Source organism: Callorhinus ursinus, unplaced genomic scaffold (assembly GCF_003265705.2).
Source record: "Callorhinus ursinus isolate GAN/ISIS: 27379988/994484 unplaced genomic scaffold, GSC_fseal_2.0 scaffold8, whole genome shotgun sequence".
Classification (NCBI taxonomy): Eukaryota; Metazoa; Chordata; class Mammalia; order Carnivora; family Otariidae; genus Callorhinus; species Callorhinus ursinus.
Genome location: NW_027397070.1, coordinates 60,423,337 through 60,440,148, shown reverse-complemented (window position 1 = coordinate 60,440,148; position 16,812 = coordinate 60,423,337). Strand labels below are relative to the sequence as shown.

Here is a 16,812-nt window from a genome sequence, read left to right as displayed (position 1 = left end):
CACACACACACACACACACACACACACACACACACACACACACACACAAATGAGACTATCCTCTAAAATCATCCAAACCAAGAAACACTTTGGCTTTACTGAGCTGCATTGTAAGTGTTCTGAACTTGGCTTTCATGGCAATCCCGGCTTTATGAAATGCAAGACAAAGATAATGTTTATAAACTGCTTATGTGGTTTTTAATCCATTTCTTAAAATAGACATTTTCCCTTTAATACAATGCCCACGGGCAATTGCCACTTTCAGCTTTTCTAGAAAAGTTGTTGCGCACGTTGCCTTTTGCCCAGTTTTCTGTCTTCAAATGGGATCTTACCCGTTCTAGAATAGCGGGATAGATTCCCATGGCCTGGCCACTTCTGTTGCACAACAAACCCACCTGCCTCTACCCCCGCCAGTGTTCATCTTCTCACATCCCAGAGAGCCCTGCGTTCCTTTAAACCTTTGAAGGCTGAAGTCCTGACTCTTCCGTGAGACACCTGATACCCAATTCATTAGTAAATTGTTAGGGGCGATGAGCACCCACTGGGTTTTCTGCTGAATGTGCTGTGTCCCAAGCAGGGCTCAATTGTTTATTCTTTGTGAAACTATGAGTCATCTCCTGCCCTTAGGGAGTGCCTTGCCAGTACCCAGGTGATGTGCCCGAGAATTTCTCCCCCATAGCTACCACATTTTGTTAGAGAAGCATACCATATATTACCGATAAATGTAAAATTTCTTGATTTAAAGTGTAATGAATTTGAATCCTGGCTCCTTTCCTGAGGACAGATAGCCAAGGCCTGAAGTTCTCTGAATTTCTCTCTGCAATCCTTTGACTTCGTAGGAGCGAAAACTAGCCCAAGTCTACAAACTATCGGAATCATGATTAGGGTTAATGGTGGAAAGATCTGAAAACCGCTTGTTTGATTATTTTTCCCTCTCCTTTGGAATTTCCTGCCCTGGAAACAAAACACATTACATGAATTTGTCAGCTTTCATGTGCTGGGTGAGCATTTAAATGTAGAGGGGAATGCCCAGTTGGCCTTTCTTTGGTTTCCAAAAGAAAAAAAAAATTGTTAGTGGAAAAACATGTGTCACTCTTGAACTGAAATCTAATCTGAGACAGCCAGACTTACAGTTGGAAGGTTATTAGAACTCTATTTGCTTTTTTAGCCTTAATTTTGATTTTTCAAATGTTTTGTTTCTTGGTTTTAATTTTTGATTTGATTTGTTATTCCAAGGCAACTCTCCAGAAGTATACTTTCATGGTTTTCCCTCCCTTTTTTCAGTTAGTAAGTAGTTTACCAATCTATCTATTAACCTTTCTGAGGGTCTCCAGAATCACGCTTCCCTCCACCATGGAACGTGTGTTGTAGTTGTCCATCGTGGGGAATGCTGAGATGATGTGGATGTGAAGCTGCCACCTGCTTGCTCACTCTGCCACCTGGGGCCCATCTCTCCTGAGATGCTAATGCGTTCCCCCCCAACACTCTACCCTTCCCACCCCCTCATCTCCCCCACCACCACCACCACCACCACCACCACCACCGCAGCCTGGGTTTAAGCACTGGGGAGGCAGTACTTCTCTGGGAGGGACTACAGAAGGAGGCAGTGCAGGAAAGAAGTCCAAGTCAGGCATGCGGTGGATTGGCCACAGCCCCACTGGCGCTGATCGGAAGTGAGACACTCAGCCTCCCCAGTGCAGGTCATCTGTGAATTTGGGGTAGAGGGAACCAGATGAATCTTAAATTTTTTTTCCAGTTCAAACGTTATTGCTATGTAGAAAAGCAACTCTAATAATTAATTTTCCTTTAAAAAGGCGAAACAGACATCATGAAATATAACCTGCATCTACCCAAACTGAAAGGAGACTAAGCAGTTCCCCGGGCGTAGGACTAATACTTTCGATGGTGTTCTTTTAAGGGAGCATGAGTGAGTTATTTTTCCAAGGATTTTTCCTTGACTGCTGATTCTCTGCAGTCAAATATTCTTGAGCGATATTGCATCTCCCTCTTAAAGACTGACAGTGCATATTGGCGCATTAAAGCCTCTGAGAAGTCCCACAGCTTAAAAAAGTCAAGACTCTGAAGTTTGACCCCCTTGTTCTCTAGCTAATTTCATCATTTTCCCACCCTGTGGAATCCATGTTCCAGGGACTGCATTTTGAGAAATGCTAATGTATATAGTGATCCAGGACATTGGAATGATCTGAACCTTTACTGCTTACAGCAAATATTCCTCTCAGGGAGATGACTTCCCCCCTCTGAAATACAGCTTAGCTTAGATGTGACTTTATTTCTGGCTTTTAAAAGTGTCCATACAAATAAAATATTTTTACATGAATAAAAGTCCGTAGTAGAAGAGATATGTTTGGTATTTTCATCACATTAGGGTTCTTTAGGAAGAAAAAAAAAAAAAAGTTTCACTGCCAGGGTTCTTTCAAATCCGGCTCCTCAGATACATTAAAAAGATTTGATTTTTCAGAAAGTCAGGTTACATTAAAATCCTCAGGCAGCCCTCATTAGTTACAGTGAGGCTTGATGCATTTATACAGGGGACTTAGTTATCTTCCATGGAAACCACCCCAGCTCTCCACGGTCAGGAAAGCTAGGTTCAAGGACCAGTTCTGCAGAAGAACCCAGGCAACTCAGTTACTCTCCCTGCACCTTAGCTTCCCTATCTGTAAGGACGTCAGTCTACTAATTCTGTTCACGCACGCCTTTATGGCATGCCAGGAGCTCATCCTGATTTCTGAGCCTGGGTCAGGTGCCCCCTCCTGAGTGCCTGAGGGCAGCTGTGGCCCCCACAGGGAGGTGGCCTCCGGGTGGGAGGAGCCCTATTAGGATGCCCTCTCCGCTCCTTAGACCTGGGGACCCCAGGTGCCCCCACTCTTGAGCGCTCTCACAGTCATTATCTTGGAGGAAAACGCGTGTTGACATTTTATTCGCCTCTCCAGGAAGGTGCTAAAATCAGGAATGCTGACTTGGGTTCTTGGCTCGGTTTCTCCTATCACTGATTCCAGTGATAGGAAAACTGCTGCTCTCTTTAGGAGCGAGTGTAACCCTGGGGAAGAGAATAAGCAGATTCATGACAAAACACACCTCTCAAATGAAATACGGTTGAGGAACAAATTCAAGGTCGTCGTTTTTTTCCCTCTTCTTTTGGCTAGCATTTCATTATTGACTTTGCATTTTCTGACATTTAAAAATGCATCTCACGATCAGGAAATGACTAGTCAGGGGGGTGTACATTTCACCCTCTGCTCCTGCTTAACAGAATAAAGTCAGGTTTTTAGAATTTGTATATGAAAACGTTACTCCAGTGATACCCCACTGCTCTTGAGGGGTGGCAGTTAAAAAAATTCAGCCCTAATGACTCGAGGATGAGCCTTTTCTTGCTATTTTAATGAAATTAAAATTAATTCTCCCCAATTAGTTCTGTGGTGTCTTTCTTTAAACGGGATTGAAGAGAACTTTAGGAGATTGACGAGTCAATAATAAATAGCACGCAGATGGAAGTTAAGGAGTGTGTGTCCAGTAATGAGACCGTCACCCAGCCTGGGGAGGCTTTTCCCAGAAGCTGCATTGAAAGACAAACTTAGCCTTCCCCAGGCACTTGAGTCCAAACACACAGCCTCATGAATATGCAACAGGGAGGGTTTCTAATGGAGATGAAAGCATCTGCCTGGTGTAGCCCTCCAGAAGGTACTGTCTCCAGCCCAGAGCCGGGGCTCGGCTCACTCCGACAGCTAGCATCTTCCCGCATGCTTGTGAACGGCTTCCCGCCGCGCTTCCCGTGTGCCCACCTGGCCCTGCCAACACCCGTCAGCAGCATGCCAGGCCACCCCCGCATGCCCACTGGTGGCCCTAAACCCCAGTCTCCCCGCCCCCCGCGACCGCCTTAGTGGTGCTCCTTCCCTAAAGCTTTCCCCCTTCAGGAGAAGACACATCCTGTCAGGTTCCATGTGCTTGATAGTCTGTTAAAGTCACTTGGAAATTGTGATCTCGTCTTGAGACCGTGGGTTTGGCTGTCCTGATTTACTTGGCTGTCTTAATCCCTTTCCCACTCCGTGAAAAAGGGAAGTAGCTCCTAGAAAGGGGACCAAAGTTATTCATCAGAGGAACCCGCAGGCAGGAGAGGCCTCATTGTCCGTGGGGACTGGGCGGGAACAGCGGGCACCTGCCAGGCGCTGGGGTCCCGCGCCCCTGTCACACTGGCAGACGCGCTTCAGAGAGCAGGGAGGAGCGCCCCCGCCCCAGCCCAAGTCAGCCTCCTCAGAGAGGCAGAACTGCCTCCAGCAAAGATGGGAATTGCCCTAATACACGCAGGGGGTCGCGGGGGGGGGGGGCAAAATGTTTAACGGTTAAAACCAAAAAGAAGGTATAGAGACAATGTGCCTAGCTTGGGGCTTGATGTGAGAGTGGACCGTCCTCGCTGGCTCCCGAGCGGCTGCCTTCTGCAGCCCCAGGGACGTTCTGGTTCTTCGAACGCAGGTGGCAGGTGAGAGAGGGTCACCGGGCTGCCTGCAGTCTGCAGCGTCGGACTGATAGTACTTTCAAGCCCTGTCTCGAGAAGCAGACGTTCTTTTCCTGTTAAAAATGAAAAACTGTAAGCAGAGCTCTCTAAAGAATGCTTAGTCATTCCGATTGCCGTTCAGTATTCGGGATCCTGAAGAGGTGGACCTGCTGTCTCTTCCTTCCCTGTTTGAATAGTCTGGGGGGCACAGCTTCTCAGAACTGAGAGCCAAATAAAGTCTAGTGACAGATAATCTGGAATCATTTCAGAACTGAGGGGCAGGAAGTCCAGAGGTTCATCAGTCGGGGGGGGGGGGAGTTTCTGCGGGCCCGCTTCTGGAGCGGCTCTGTTTCTTTTCTGAAGAACGTGGGGAGCACAGGTATCTGCTGCTGTGGGGTTAGCCAGGGAGAAGGTGGGTGCCCAGCAGAGAGAGAGGACTTGGGGCACGGCCACGTGCTCCATCATTCCATATTCGTGCACACCAGGCATCTGAGTTAACGCTGGGGCTGGGAAGCCAAGAGCAGCCAAATCCCAAGCAAACTCACGTGAGATGTGCAGTGAAGGATTTTCGTTGCACATCATGTAACACTTGTCCCTTGTGCCTGGATGCTGACACCTGCCCAGGCACCAGGTGGGCAGAGATTCATCTGAGATCTAGTGTAGCTACGACACACTGGGAAGCTGTGAGGGGAGAGGGAGGTGCACCGCCTTCAGATGAGAGCCGATTACCCAGTGCCACCAGAACAGTTCGAAGGACAGCTAGACTCTAAATAGAGGCCACGCATCCAGTGACCATGCTTGTGAAAGTAGCCAGACCATGTCTCACGCCTTGTGCCTAACAAGGTTGTGGCCTCTGAGATCCCTTTGAATGGTGAGATGGGGTTCACATGCGATTGCCCCCTCCAAGGTCCGTGTGGGGTCGGCCACAGGGGTAGCATGCTTTGGAGAGAGGATTTTCAGGAAGGCTCCGGCTGTACCAGCAATCTGAGCTGGCTGCTCCCAGTGTCCCATTTGCCGCGGGGGTTCTCAGCAGGCTTCAGCACATGACAACAGCCTGGGTCAGAAAACCTTGGGAGGGGTTCAGAGCTTGGACTCATGACTTCCTGAGGTCAGTGGCCTTGGTTCTGGGTCCTCAGCCGTGGGGAGCTGCCTGCCCACCACAGTCCCTGGGTCCTCTCCATTGCCTTCCCGTCCTCCCCCACCCCTCCAGACGAAAACCCTGGATGTAGGAATCCGAACAGTTCTTCAGGTAGCACTTCGCCTTTGGATCAGGTGTCCAAGATAACATTTTCTTTAGGGCATCTGGGTAGCAGAGAAGAGAAAGCAGTTGACTTGGGGAGATGCGGATCTGCTCAGCGCCAGGGCATCTGCTGCCCCCTGGACCATTTGGACAATTAGGTCGCAGAACCTGGACCAGATTGCCGGACGCACTCTCTGCTGCCTGCACCAGCTCTTGGTTCAGTTGCTTTGCAGTGGCTTTTCAGAGCCTCTGTGCCCTGTGGCTGAGGGCCCTGGGAGAGCACAGCCCTGCTCGGCCTGCAGGATTACGACAGTGATAAGCACGTCTCGAATTAATGTGGTAAATAAGAGATGCTCAAGCAGCCGGGCACTCTCCCCCGCTTACCTGTTGAACCTGATTATGTGGAAGCTTATCCCTCCAGAGTCTTGGATTTCAAATTAGAAATATATCTTATATTCCTCCCTCTGGTTCCTTTTTTAAGCCTCAATTTGTCCATTTCCCTTAGGGTAATAATCCCTTCCACCCCCATGTACACTGTGGGCATATATTTGCTTTGGTGAGAAAGACAAGGGTTGCTTTAAAAAACAAATGTTGGTTAAAACTAGCATTTCTAGTTGTGTACCTCCATAAATCAAAATCTATTTTGGTAAAGTATCTATTTTGGCACTTACCATTTCAGTCCTATGAGACAGTCACTTACAGGCTGTTTTTGTTTTTGTTTGTTTTGTTTTTTATCAGATATATCCATTCTGATTCATAATGATGTTTATTTTTTCCTCCAAATTCTAATCCTATGGAAGAATTTGACTTATTGTATTATTGCCAGGAATAGTAGACGTTAACTCTTCAGTAATGTGGCCCTTATTATTAGTCACCTGCTATTGTTAGCAAATACCCGAATGCTCTAATATCTGTCCCTAGTTTAGAACATGAAGGGTCTCTGCCCTTGCGAAGCATGTGTTAAAAGGGATCGACTAGGAGGGAAAACAGCAGTTCCCCTCCATATTTAAATGGCATAGTTATATTAGAGATGGGGGAAAGTCACGGAGTGAGGAGCAGTGTTTAAGCTACTATGTGCCACAGTCATTTGCAGTCCGGGCAGTTGGAGGTGAGGACAGCCATGCGGGGAAGCCCTTTGAGACAATGAAGGTTCTGGCCTCTGAGCCATTGTTAGGCCAGGAGAGTAGAGCACACCGACATGCTTCCAAAAGAGGGGACCGACCACTCTCTTCCAGATTTCAGACAGTGACATGTCTGTCAACAGTACTCATTCATTCTGCAAGCGTTTACCTGGTAGCTCTCATAGGCCTGGCATGGTCAGCCGCTGAAAGCACCTCGATGTGGGGCCTGCCTCCTGTCTTCTAGAACCACAGTCTAAGAGGAGAGACAGTGACGTTAACAGAAAACGCTGTGGTCTGTGCAGTGGATAGCCGTACCCACAGGGAGCTGGAGGAGCACTGAGGACCCAAGGCCCACCACCTTTTTACAGGGGAGTGACAGAGAGAAGAAACGGAAGGCTCATGGCCAGCCTTTCTGGAGGAGATGGTACGGGAGCTGGATGTGGAGGCTAGACTCGGAGTTAGACTACTGTTCTAGTCCTACTTTTGCCACCCACTGGCTGTATGACTTTGGACAAATTCATAAGCTCATTAAATCTGTTTTGTTGTCTAAAGCATGCTGTAACATCGTTAGCCGCCTCACAGAATTGTTTAAAGGTTAAATGAAATATATACGTAAAGTGCTGATTGGACTGCCTGAAACCTGCCATGCCATGTTCACTAAAACTGATAATCACTACTGTCATCATTTGCCAGACCTTATTCACAGGGAACCATGTTATTATGTGAATAATTAGTTAATTTAGTTGTGTGTAGCTATCACGAAGAGAAGGGACTTTAACAATGGTTCTCATTAATTTGTTTGCAGACCAAATAATGAATCCAAAAACCAAAATTAGCTCTGCCAAAAGTCACAGGTCCTCGTAGCAAAGGACCCATAGAACCTAGGAGAAAACGGGTTGAATTTTTCTTCAGTATTTATTATTGTTAGTTGCAAATGAATTAGTGACTAGGTATTTTAAGCATTTCTCAGTTTTCATTTCCAATGTGGCAAAAACATCAATAGATATAACCCATGGAAGCAAAATCTCTGGCAGGGGTCTCAGGGACTCTGCAGAGTCTATAAAAGGATCCTGAGACCAGGAGAATTGAGAATCAGTGTTCTAAAGAACAAAATCTTCCTGGAACTCTGTTCCCCGGGGTCTTGGCCTGCAGGGAATCTGGGGAGCTCATGCTCCCTGCCTGGGGTATGTAGAATATTCCTTCAGGCTTTTCTTGACCAAATGTTTGTAAAAACTGCTTTCTGTCTCTCCAGGTAGATGGGTCTCCCAGCCACACAGCGGAATTACCTAGGCAATTAGCAAGAGGCCTGCCCTCACCCCTAGAGTTAGTGATTCGGTTCACCTGGGGCTAGCTATGGCATCATGGTCTTTTAAGTCCCCAAGTAATTCTGATCCGAAGCCAAGGTTGAGAACCACTGTTCAAGGCAGGCGATGAGAAGGCGAGCCAGCGTGGTGACATCAAGAATATACGGCAACCTTGTTTATTTAGCTGACAGTTGCTACTAAAGTCTCAGGAAAACTGTATCAAATCCTTGTTCTCAAAGTTAAAATGTTTCTTTTCCATAGAAAGTCCAAAACAAAACAAGACCAAAATAATCGACAGCAGTCTAATCATTTTGCTGTTTTGATTTTTTTTTTTTTTCCTAAGTAGTCAGACACACTTTGTCTAAGCAAGGATCAGTCCTTAGCTGAGCTCTGTGAGTTCTGGATCATAAGGGCATCGACTGGTGTCTCTTAACTCGGCCTCCGGTTCCTCCTCCTGTGTGTCCTGGTTCCCTCTGCAGGACTCACTGTCCATCCCCAGAGGCGCTCTCCTCGCTCGTCCTCGTGGGTGCTCTGTGTGGATTATCCACAGAAGGCGGATTCCCAGTCTGGTTTCCGTCTGCCTCCCGTGAGCCCCCTCCGCCAAACCCCCGCTGAAGGATCTGAGTGTATTTAGAGGTACCCATGTTTCCTTCATGTTGGAACAGTCAAAGCACAATATGGATGGCCAGCCTCTTGCTGCAAATACTCTCAAAATGAATAAATTGTGGCGCATCTCAAAGCCCCAACAGAAATTATTTTTATGTGCACAGTTTTGTCTTACCCAGAGTATAACCAGCTGGGTTCATTGGAGTGGTCAGCATTTGTCTTTATAGATGATCACTACTTGAAACCTTACAATAAGTCGAGAGTGACCACTCACGATGTCGGAACGTCTCTCTCCATAGTACACTTTATGATGAATTAAAAATGAAGAATGCAGCCAGTGACATAAATATCAACAGTTTGCAGTTGGAAATGACTGAGACACCTGCTCTCAGCTCTGAGGCCACCCCTCCAAGAGGGAGTATGGGGGGAGAGGTGAGCAGCCAGTCCCCTGTGGAGGGAGTGCACTCCAGCCGCCAGGACCCCGTGGAAGGGCAACGGGACGGGGAATGAGTCATTTGATTTCTGAATAGAAGTTCCTTTACCAGCTTCCTTTGACTAGTGGATGTGCTTGGTCTGCTCCTCTCCTTAGCCGTTTAGGACAACAGGCTTTGCCCCCGAGGCAGACGGGTACCCCTCCTGAGCCCAGGTGCCATCCTCCCTTAGTGCAGCCTTGACAATGGACATCTGCTTGTACGTAGGGCCAACGTGTGCTCCTCCTATCCTTAGGTCATGTCCTAGAGTTCCAGGTCTAGGAGCGTTGGCCAGCTCTCGAAGGCCAGGGAGAGGAATGGCAAGTTGCTGGGTTTGTCTTGAGCATGGTCTCCTCCGTCCCCAGGAGGCAAGGATGACTCCTCCCTCTGCCCCCCAGGTGGTTTCTAGACTTAGGCCCAGCCGGGCGTGCTGTGTCACTTGCCTTTGTAGCCCTTCATTTATGCCACGTTTCAGCATGAGCGTCACGGCCGTGTGTCCAGCTCTACCCCTCTCCTGCCCCAACACTCGCGCTGTCCTAGACTGAGCTCCCAGATGGAGCACCTCCCATAGCATGTGCTCTGGTTGTTGACTAAAACATAAGCTCGAGCGCAGGATGGAAACTCCCGTTCAAGGCCGTAATGATTGTCTGTATTTCTTTATGGACATACAACTTGGAAGCATCATGGGGGAAGGAGTGTGTGTTCGTCTTGAACTTGTGTCTGTGTGTGGGAGGGGGTGGGTGGATGGCTGGTCGCGTGGATCCGTCCTTTTACTTCTGATGCCGTCTTCTCGAACCGCCCCCCCCCCACAGGCTCTGTCCACGCCACGTCCGTGGCAGCCTCCAGAGTGGAGCAGGCACTGTCAGAAGTGGCTTCGTCTCTGCAGAGCAGCGCCCCCAAGCAGGGCCCGCTACACCCCTGGATGACGCTGGCGCAGATCTGGCTCCATGCAGGTACTGCCCCCCCCCCCCCCCCCCCCCCCCCGCTGTGCCGGATACCGGAGGGTCCTATGGGCACTTGCCTGTTTAGCCTACAGCCCCTTTCGGGAGGGGTTTGGAAAAATAAAAGCCTCTGCAGTTACATGCCAAAATGTCACTACTGCTTTTCAGGAACCATTAGTTTCTCTGTGTCTCCCCATCGCTCCCCAGAACCTGGTATGGAACAGGCCTCCATCAGGTGGAGATGATCTGATGGGCGTCTGAGGGGCCTGGGGAGGTCGCTGGGTGCGATGGAGGCTTTGTGCCACAGCAGGAGGCAGAGAGCAACAGACACCTGGGCTTCCTTTGCAGGGGACAGCAAGGCAGGGTGTCCCAGGCTCAGAAGTCCGGAAGTCCCCTACTCTACCAGCTGTGTAGACAGGAGCTAATCGCTTCACCTCAGCCTGGGCTTCCTCATCTGTGGGGGTGGGTAGTAGCACCCACCTCCTAGGGTTGACAAACACAGTGCCTGGCACGTCCTGGCAGTGACCTCTAGAGTCCCTGGGCGAGGGAACGTGTGTGTCGATGACTCAGAGGTCTCCATCAAACCCAGGGAAGGGGCAGCGCTTTTGATGTCCCTGCCCCCGCCCCCAGCACTCCTGCTCCCCACAGAGCAGGGAGCACCACCGAACTGGAAACCAGCCCAAGGAGCAGAGAGGGCTGCCCCCCGCCCCCAGCTTCACATAGTGCTGCTGCCGGGCTAAAAATGCCCACAATACGTCCCACACCCAGGCTGTGTGGCAGTGAGCGCCCCACTGCAGAGAGGCTCGGGGCAAATGGTGGCTGCTGATTTACTGACGTGTTCATGTTTATGTACGATTGGTAACTCGTACTGTTCCTCGAGCTTTTGCACTGGGTCTGCAAGACGCCACCTGGGCCTTCCCAGGCCGGACCCTCAGGGTGCACAGTAGAAGCCCAGGTTGGGCTGGGGAAAGTGCTTGTTATCCACCATTGTCCATCTATTTACTCCTTTTTTTTTGCCAAAGCTTAACTGTGTGATGTTCAGCCTCATTTGGAACGATTGGCAGACCTTGGTGTATGAAAACATGGTCAGGTTTACCTGGCTTTGGCGTCTCACCGAGCCCCGCTCAGCCAGCCTCCTCTGTGTTGGCATCTTTAATGAAGCCATAAATTAGCAAATTACATTCTTCTAAGCAGAAGCACAAAAGAGGGATGATTCATGAATGTGCTGATTGTTCTTCCGGCACAGACGCTTGCCGGCATGTGGCCTCTCGCTGGGTCCTGGATGAGCCGGGGCACAGGGACAGCGGGAATGCCCTGCCCTCCATGCCCTGTGCCGCCGCAGACAAGATCATTCCCCACTCGAGGGCCTGGCGCCTGTCCTGTTCGGTCGCCCTCACGAGCAGTGACTGCAGAGAACACACAGAGAAGCCTGAGAAGGCCGCAGCGTCTGGGCCAGGAGAGACCCGCTGACCCTGCAAGGCCAGTGTCGGGGGCCGAGGGGTCTTTCCAGTTGGAATTGAAATCGAGATTTTGAAGGGCCAAAGTCTTAAAAAAAAAAAAAAAAAAAACCAGCAGGGCTGAAGGCAGTCCTTCAAGGCTGGAATGAACTTCCTTGACCTCACAGGCATTGCTGCTTCCCCCGTTTGTTGGAAAAGTCAGTGATCTGAATGAGGGTCACTGAGTTCCAGGACAGTTTCTCCTGCTGGCTTGCTGCCCCTTATTCAGTTATCCAGACTCTGTTCCTTTGTGTGTTTCCCCCATGACTCTCGGGAGGAAATTTTGTAGCCGCTGATTAGAACATTGAAGACCTGGATAGCTCGGATTCAGTTTGGAGCTGTCCTTGAATTTGGACATAATCGTGTGATATCCACTTCTCATTGGCATAGCCTGTAGCACAGAAGAAAGCTCTCGTTGTTGGTTAATGGGCGTGGCTTTTAACCTTCTATATGTTGGTGGGATTGAACTATGGAAAACGAACACCAAACCTGCCTCATAAACTCTGGACAGAATATGCAGGGTGCTTCTGTTATACGAAGGAATTGAGTAAATTAGAATCTGTACAGGATTTGTGCCATATGGACTCCTTCAAAGCAATGACTTGGTTTAAGTCAAGATTTAGAATCCTATCACATATTCATGTGGTCTTTGAAAGGGTAAATTCAGAACGAACTCAGAAAACAGACAGCTTCCACTGGACTATAAGGTTTTACCACCTGTGGTTTGAGCTCTGCTGCTCCAAGAGGCAAAATAACAGTGACCCCACCCCCCCGACTTTTGGACAATTTATGGGTCCATCATTAGGTCTGGCAGGATGGCCAGATTCTGTAAATTTTGCAAGCTTTGGAAGAAACTTCCAAAGATCAAGGCCTAACACCCCAGGCCATGGTGTTTCTGTGGCGTTTGTGGGTCTCTTCTCTCTTGGTTGTTTTCTCTGGTGAGCTGAGGCTAGTGGGAGCTCATGACAAGAGCCCATGGTGAGGTGGCCCCAGATTTGAGGCTTGAGGGTGAGGTCATTCTGAGACCACCTTTGACTTCCAGCCTGTTTTATGAGCAGGCCCCTGGGCCACTGGTATGTCCATTTGAATGGCAAAGAGATCATGAATTGGACATTGACCCTCCGGCCGCTCTGTGAGGGAGTGGGCTAGTGGCCCAGCAGGGAGCATAGATCCGGGAAGACAGATGATGTTTGACACACAAGGCCCCCCCATTCCTGAGCGGTGGGCCGCGCTCCCTGGGCACACCCTTCCCTCTGTGTCCCTGTCCCTCCTCCTCCTATCCTGGATGCTTCTGGCTCCAGTGGCTTAGGCTCTTCACCAGGACACCTCGTGGCTGACCGGCGTAGGATGTGTCTGTTTTGTTCCTTAGTTTGTTGGGACCTATGTAACAGTTGTATTTAAATTATTTTTGAATATATAGTAATACCTGCATATGGTACACAATTGAAAGGGTACAAAGGATCAGAGTGAAAAATCTCCATCCTGCCCCTGAGCCTCAGCCACTGTCACCCCCAGCACCCCTGCTAGCTAGCATACACACCGGGCTAGCACACACACCGGGAGATCATTGCTTGTCAGTGTACCTAACGCTGACTCAGAGTTTTTGCCAGCCGCATAGTATAAATCCATTGTATGAATTTACCATAATTTAACCAGTACTCCATTGACTGACATTTAGATTATTTCTAATATTTTGCCATTACAGACAATGCATCAGTAAGTATCCTTCTATATATTGCATATAAGATAAATTCCTAAAAATGGAATTGATGGATCAAAGGGTGTGTTCTCTTTAATTGTGATAAATTTTTTCACATTGGCTTCCATAGAATAGTACCAATTTACAGCCCAGCCAACAATGTGCGAATGCCCATTTTCTTACAACCTTGTCAACACAGCGGATTCACAGACTTCTAGATCTCTGCCAGTCTGATCAGTGAAAAATGGGATTTCAATTGTCTGTTCATGGCTTCTGCTCATTTATCTTCTTAGACACTGAGCTTTCTTTTTTTATTTGTAAGCATTTATTATGTGCCAAAGAAATTTGCCTTGTGTCTGTGATATGAGCTATAAATATTTTCTCCTGTTTTTATTTTGTTAGTGTTTTTGTTTGTCTTTTTTTTTTTCCAGTCTTTAAAAAATACATTTATCAATCTTTTCTTTATGGCATCTGGGCTTCACATGACATTTGCCTATTTTTACGGTCTCCTTTCCTGAAATTCCAAGTAACTTCTGGGGCCATTGGTATATACACCGTCTTATAAAGAAGGTCAGAAGGGGTTATCTCCTCCATTTTGCAGGAGGGGAACCCAGGCCAGATAGAAATAAGTGCCTCTGGGGTCTTACTGGGGAAGGAGTCAGAGTCAGGGGGCTGCTTTAGAGCATTTGATGTTTATTGTAGTACAAAACCCATCTCCCTAGGAGCCATACAACTTCCTTAAGATGCAGACCTCATGGTTGGCCATCGGAGAGTCAGACTTCACAGATATTCCAGGTTGAACCAGAACCTTTGCCAAGCCAGGCAGCTTTTTGGTGCCCATCTTTTAATTTCCACATTGGGATGGCAGCTAAAAATGACTTTGCGGTAGGTGGTTAATTTCTGCTTGTTACGTACTAATAATTATAGCTTTCACTTTGGCACTCTCACAGTTGAAACCAACGGCTATTCTTAGATGTGCAAAATCAGATTTTCTGATTTCTGCTACAAATTTAAAGCCGTGATACTCTCGTGAATTCCCTGGCCCTGGCCCGGCCTCTCCCGTTCCCCCCTCCCCCGCCCTCCCAGGCTCCTCCCAGCCTCCCAGAGGCTGCATCAGCAGGGTGGAGGGGTCATCCTGTGGCCAGGCCCCCAGAAGAGATGAAGGCCACACCCAGACAGGTGGTGTGTGGGTCACTGCACAGGAAGACCCTGTAGGAGCGAACACTCGGTTCCCCGGAGGCCAGGCCTGCCTCATTCAGGGCTGATCTAGATTAAGCAAAACCCCCCTGCTCCTGCCCTGGGGGGGGTTGGATTAATGGTCTGCACTTTTATCGAGCACCATCCATATGTCAGACTTTTTTCCAAGGACTTTAGATGTCTTAATTTGTTTTGGCCCCATGAGGTGTAAATACCTTATCCACCCAACTTTACAGATGAAGAAACTGATACACATAGCTGTCAAGTCTCTTGCCTAATATGACACGGCTAATAAGTGGAGGAGCCAGACTCAGAGCCAGCCAGTGTGCCCCCGGCACCCCAGCTGTAACCCAGGGTGGGCACTCGGGCAGTCAGCAGAGTGTCTTCGAGCACGTTGTTTATGAGCCACCATGGGAGCAAGGCTCAAGAGTCAGGGATCATGAAGATGACACGGTCCCTGCCTTGATGGAGTTTTACAGATGTGAAACAAAACAATTAGAAGAAGCACTTTGTTCTCATGGTGCCACATGCCATGAAGGGGCAGTGTGGTCCCCTGGGAGAACTGGTGGCAGAGGTCCTCCCCCTCCTCCCCGGCCCAGAGCCAGTGGGGGTCTGAGCATGGGGGGCGGAGGCCCGAGGAGGGATCGGCGGTGGTCGGGACCATGGTGGGGAGGCCTGCAGACTGTGCTAGAAAGTGTTGGAGAAATGGCAGGGCCCCTGCTCAGGTCTTTAACTTAATCCTAAAAGCATTAAAAAGCCACTGATGAACTTCCAGCAGGAGAGTAAAAGGGTCAGACAGGTTTTGAAAAGACCACTTTGGCTAAACGTAGAGAATGGAATGGAAGCAGCAAAAGTGGGAACAGAAAGAGCGGAATATGGGGGCAGCTCGGTGTGGGAGGCGGAGGGAAGTGGGCTCTGAGATGCGCTGTGGAGCTGGAACCGTAGGACTCCCCGTGGGTGTGATGTTGAGGGCGCGGAGAAGAATCCTGTGTTTGGGGCCTGAGTCAGTGTGAGCCGCTGGTGACTCCGTTTGCTGCAATGGGAAGCAGGTGGGGAGGGACCGATGTGTTGGAGTCAGGGAGAAAGGGAAGCCAGAGTCGTGTTTGAACTTGGAAGTGTCCGGTGCCCGCGGACATGAGAGTGAAGACAGCAAGCAGGCAGCCGGATAGTCCAGCCTCATTTCAGGTTTGGGCTAGAAACAGACACTGGGGACTAAGGATTTAATGCCCAGGGGTATGATGGGAAGGCCTAGGAGGAGAATATCCCCTGAGAAGGGAAAGGACCAGGACCGAGCCCCTCCCACATCTAAAATTTGGGCAGGATGGGGAAAAGCCAAAGTGAGGGAAAGGGAAATAGGCAGGAGGGAAACAGGAGAGGGGCGTTGTGGGAACCAGAGGGGTTTCCTTCCCCTGTGTGTGGCACAGTCAGACTTGTGCAAATCCCCGTGTCACCTTGGCCCAGCAGTGTGAGCTGGGCAGGTTCTTGCTCCTCCCTGTGAGCCCTGGTTTGCTCCCCAGTGCAAAATGAGGGCAGTTGTGACGGCTACCCCAGGTAAGGCATGCAGAGTGCTCAGTAGGTAGCAAGCACTTGATAATTCGTAAAAATCACTGTTATTAAGGAGGACGTGGCTGGTAGGAAGTGCTGCTGGGAGGTTGAATGGGCGCAGACAAAAAGCACTTGTTGGACCTGGCGCCTGGGAGTTGTCGGTGGCCGTGATAGTGAGGCTGTGGGGGCGTGCTGGGGATGGAGCATACCGATGTGGCTGCAGGGCGCCAGCAGGTGAGGAAGACAAGGCAGGGGGTGCGTAGTCCTCACAGGAAGGACCCCTGTGCAGCAGAGGGGAGAAATGAGGGGTAGCTGGGGCTTCACTGGCTGGCACAGAAGCATGTTGATGGCCGCTGGGCCGATCACATCCATACTGAGATCCTCCTCGTCCCAAAGAGAGAGAGAGGATATGTGAAGGTCTGAATCCCTGAGGAGAGCAGGAGAGTGCTGGGGTCCAGGGCACAGGCAGAGGGATTGACCTCAGTTACAGCAGAAACGGGACAGAATGGATGGGCACAGAGGACAACAATTCGCTTGTCAGTTCGGCGGCAAGAAGAGGCTCAAGGTCTGTTCTGCTGGCTTCTCTCTTCCCTTTGAATGAAGAGTCAAGGTCAGCCAAAGGGGTGGAGGGCTTATGGGGAAGGATTGAGGCATCAGAACAGCTGGGCCAGGGCCTGGAGGGG

At 49.5% G+C, this 16,812-nt stretch overlaps 1 protein-coding gene across 10 annotated transcripts in view; it reads left to right on the top strand.

Annotated features, from left to right (window-relative positions):
• The window catches only part of TTC7B (tetratricopeptide repeat domain 7B), a 248,922-nt gene that overhangs the window by 193,564 nt on the left and 38,546 nt on the right, over positions 1-16,812 (top strand). For 8 of the 10 annotated variants that reach the window (XM_073895744.1, XM_073895745.1, XM_073895746.1 and 5 more), the window contains 2 exons: positions 1,237-1,287; positions 10,064-10,204. In XM_073895744.1, the coding sequence (XP_073751845.1) occupies positions 1,237-1,287; positions 10,064-10,204 (192 nt within the window). The remainder of the gene's footprint in view (positions 1-1,236; positions 1,288-10,063; positions 10,205-16,812) is intronic. The other 2 variants (XM_025869471.2, XM_025869470.2) reach the window with 1 other exon arrangement.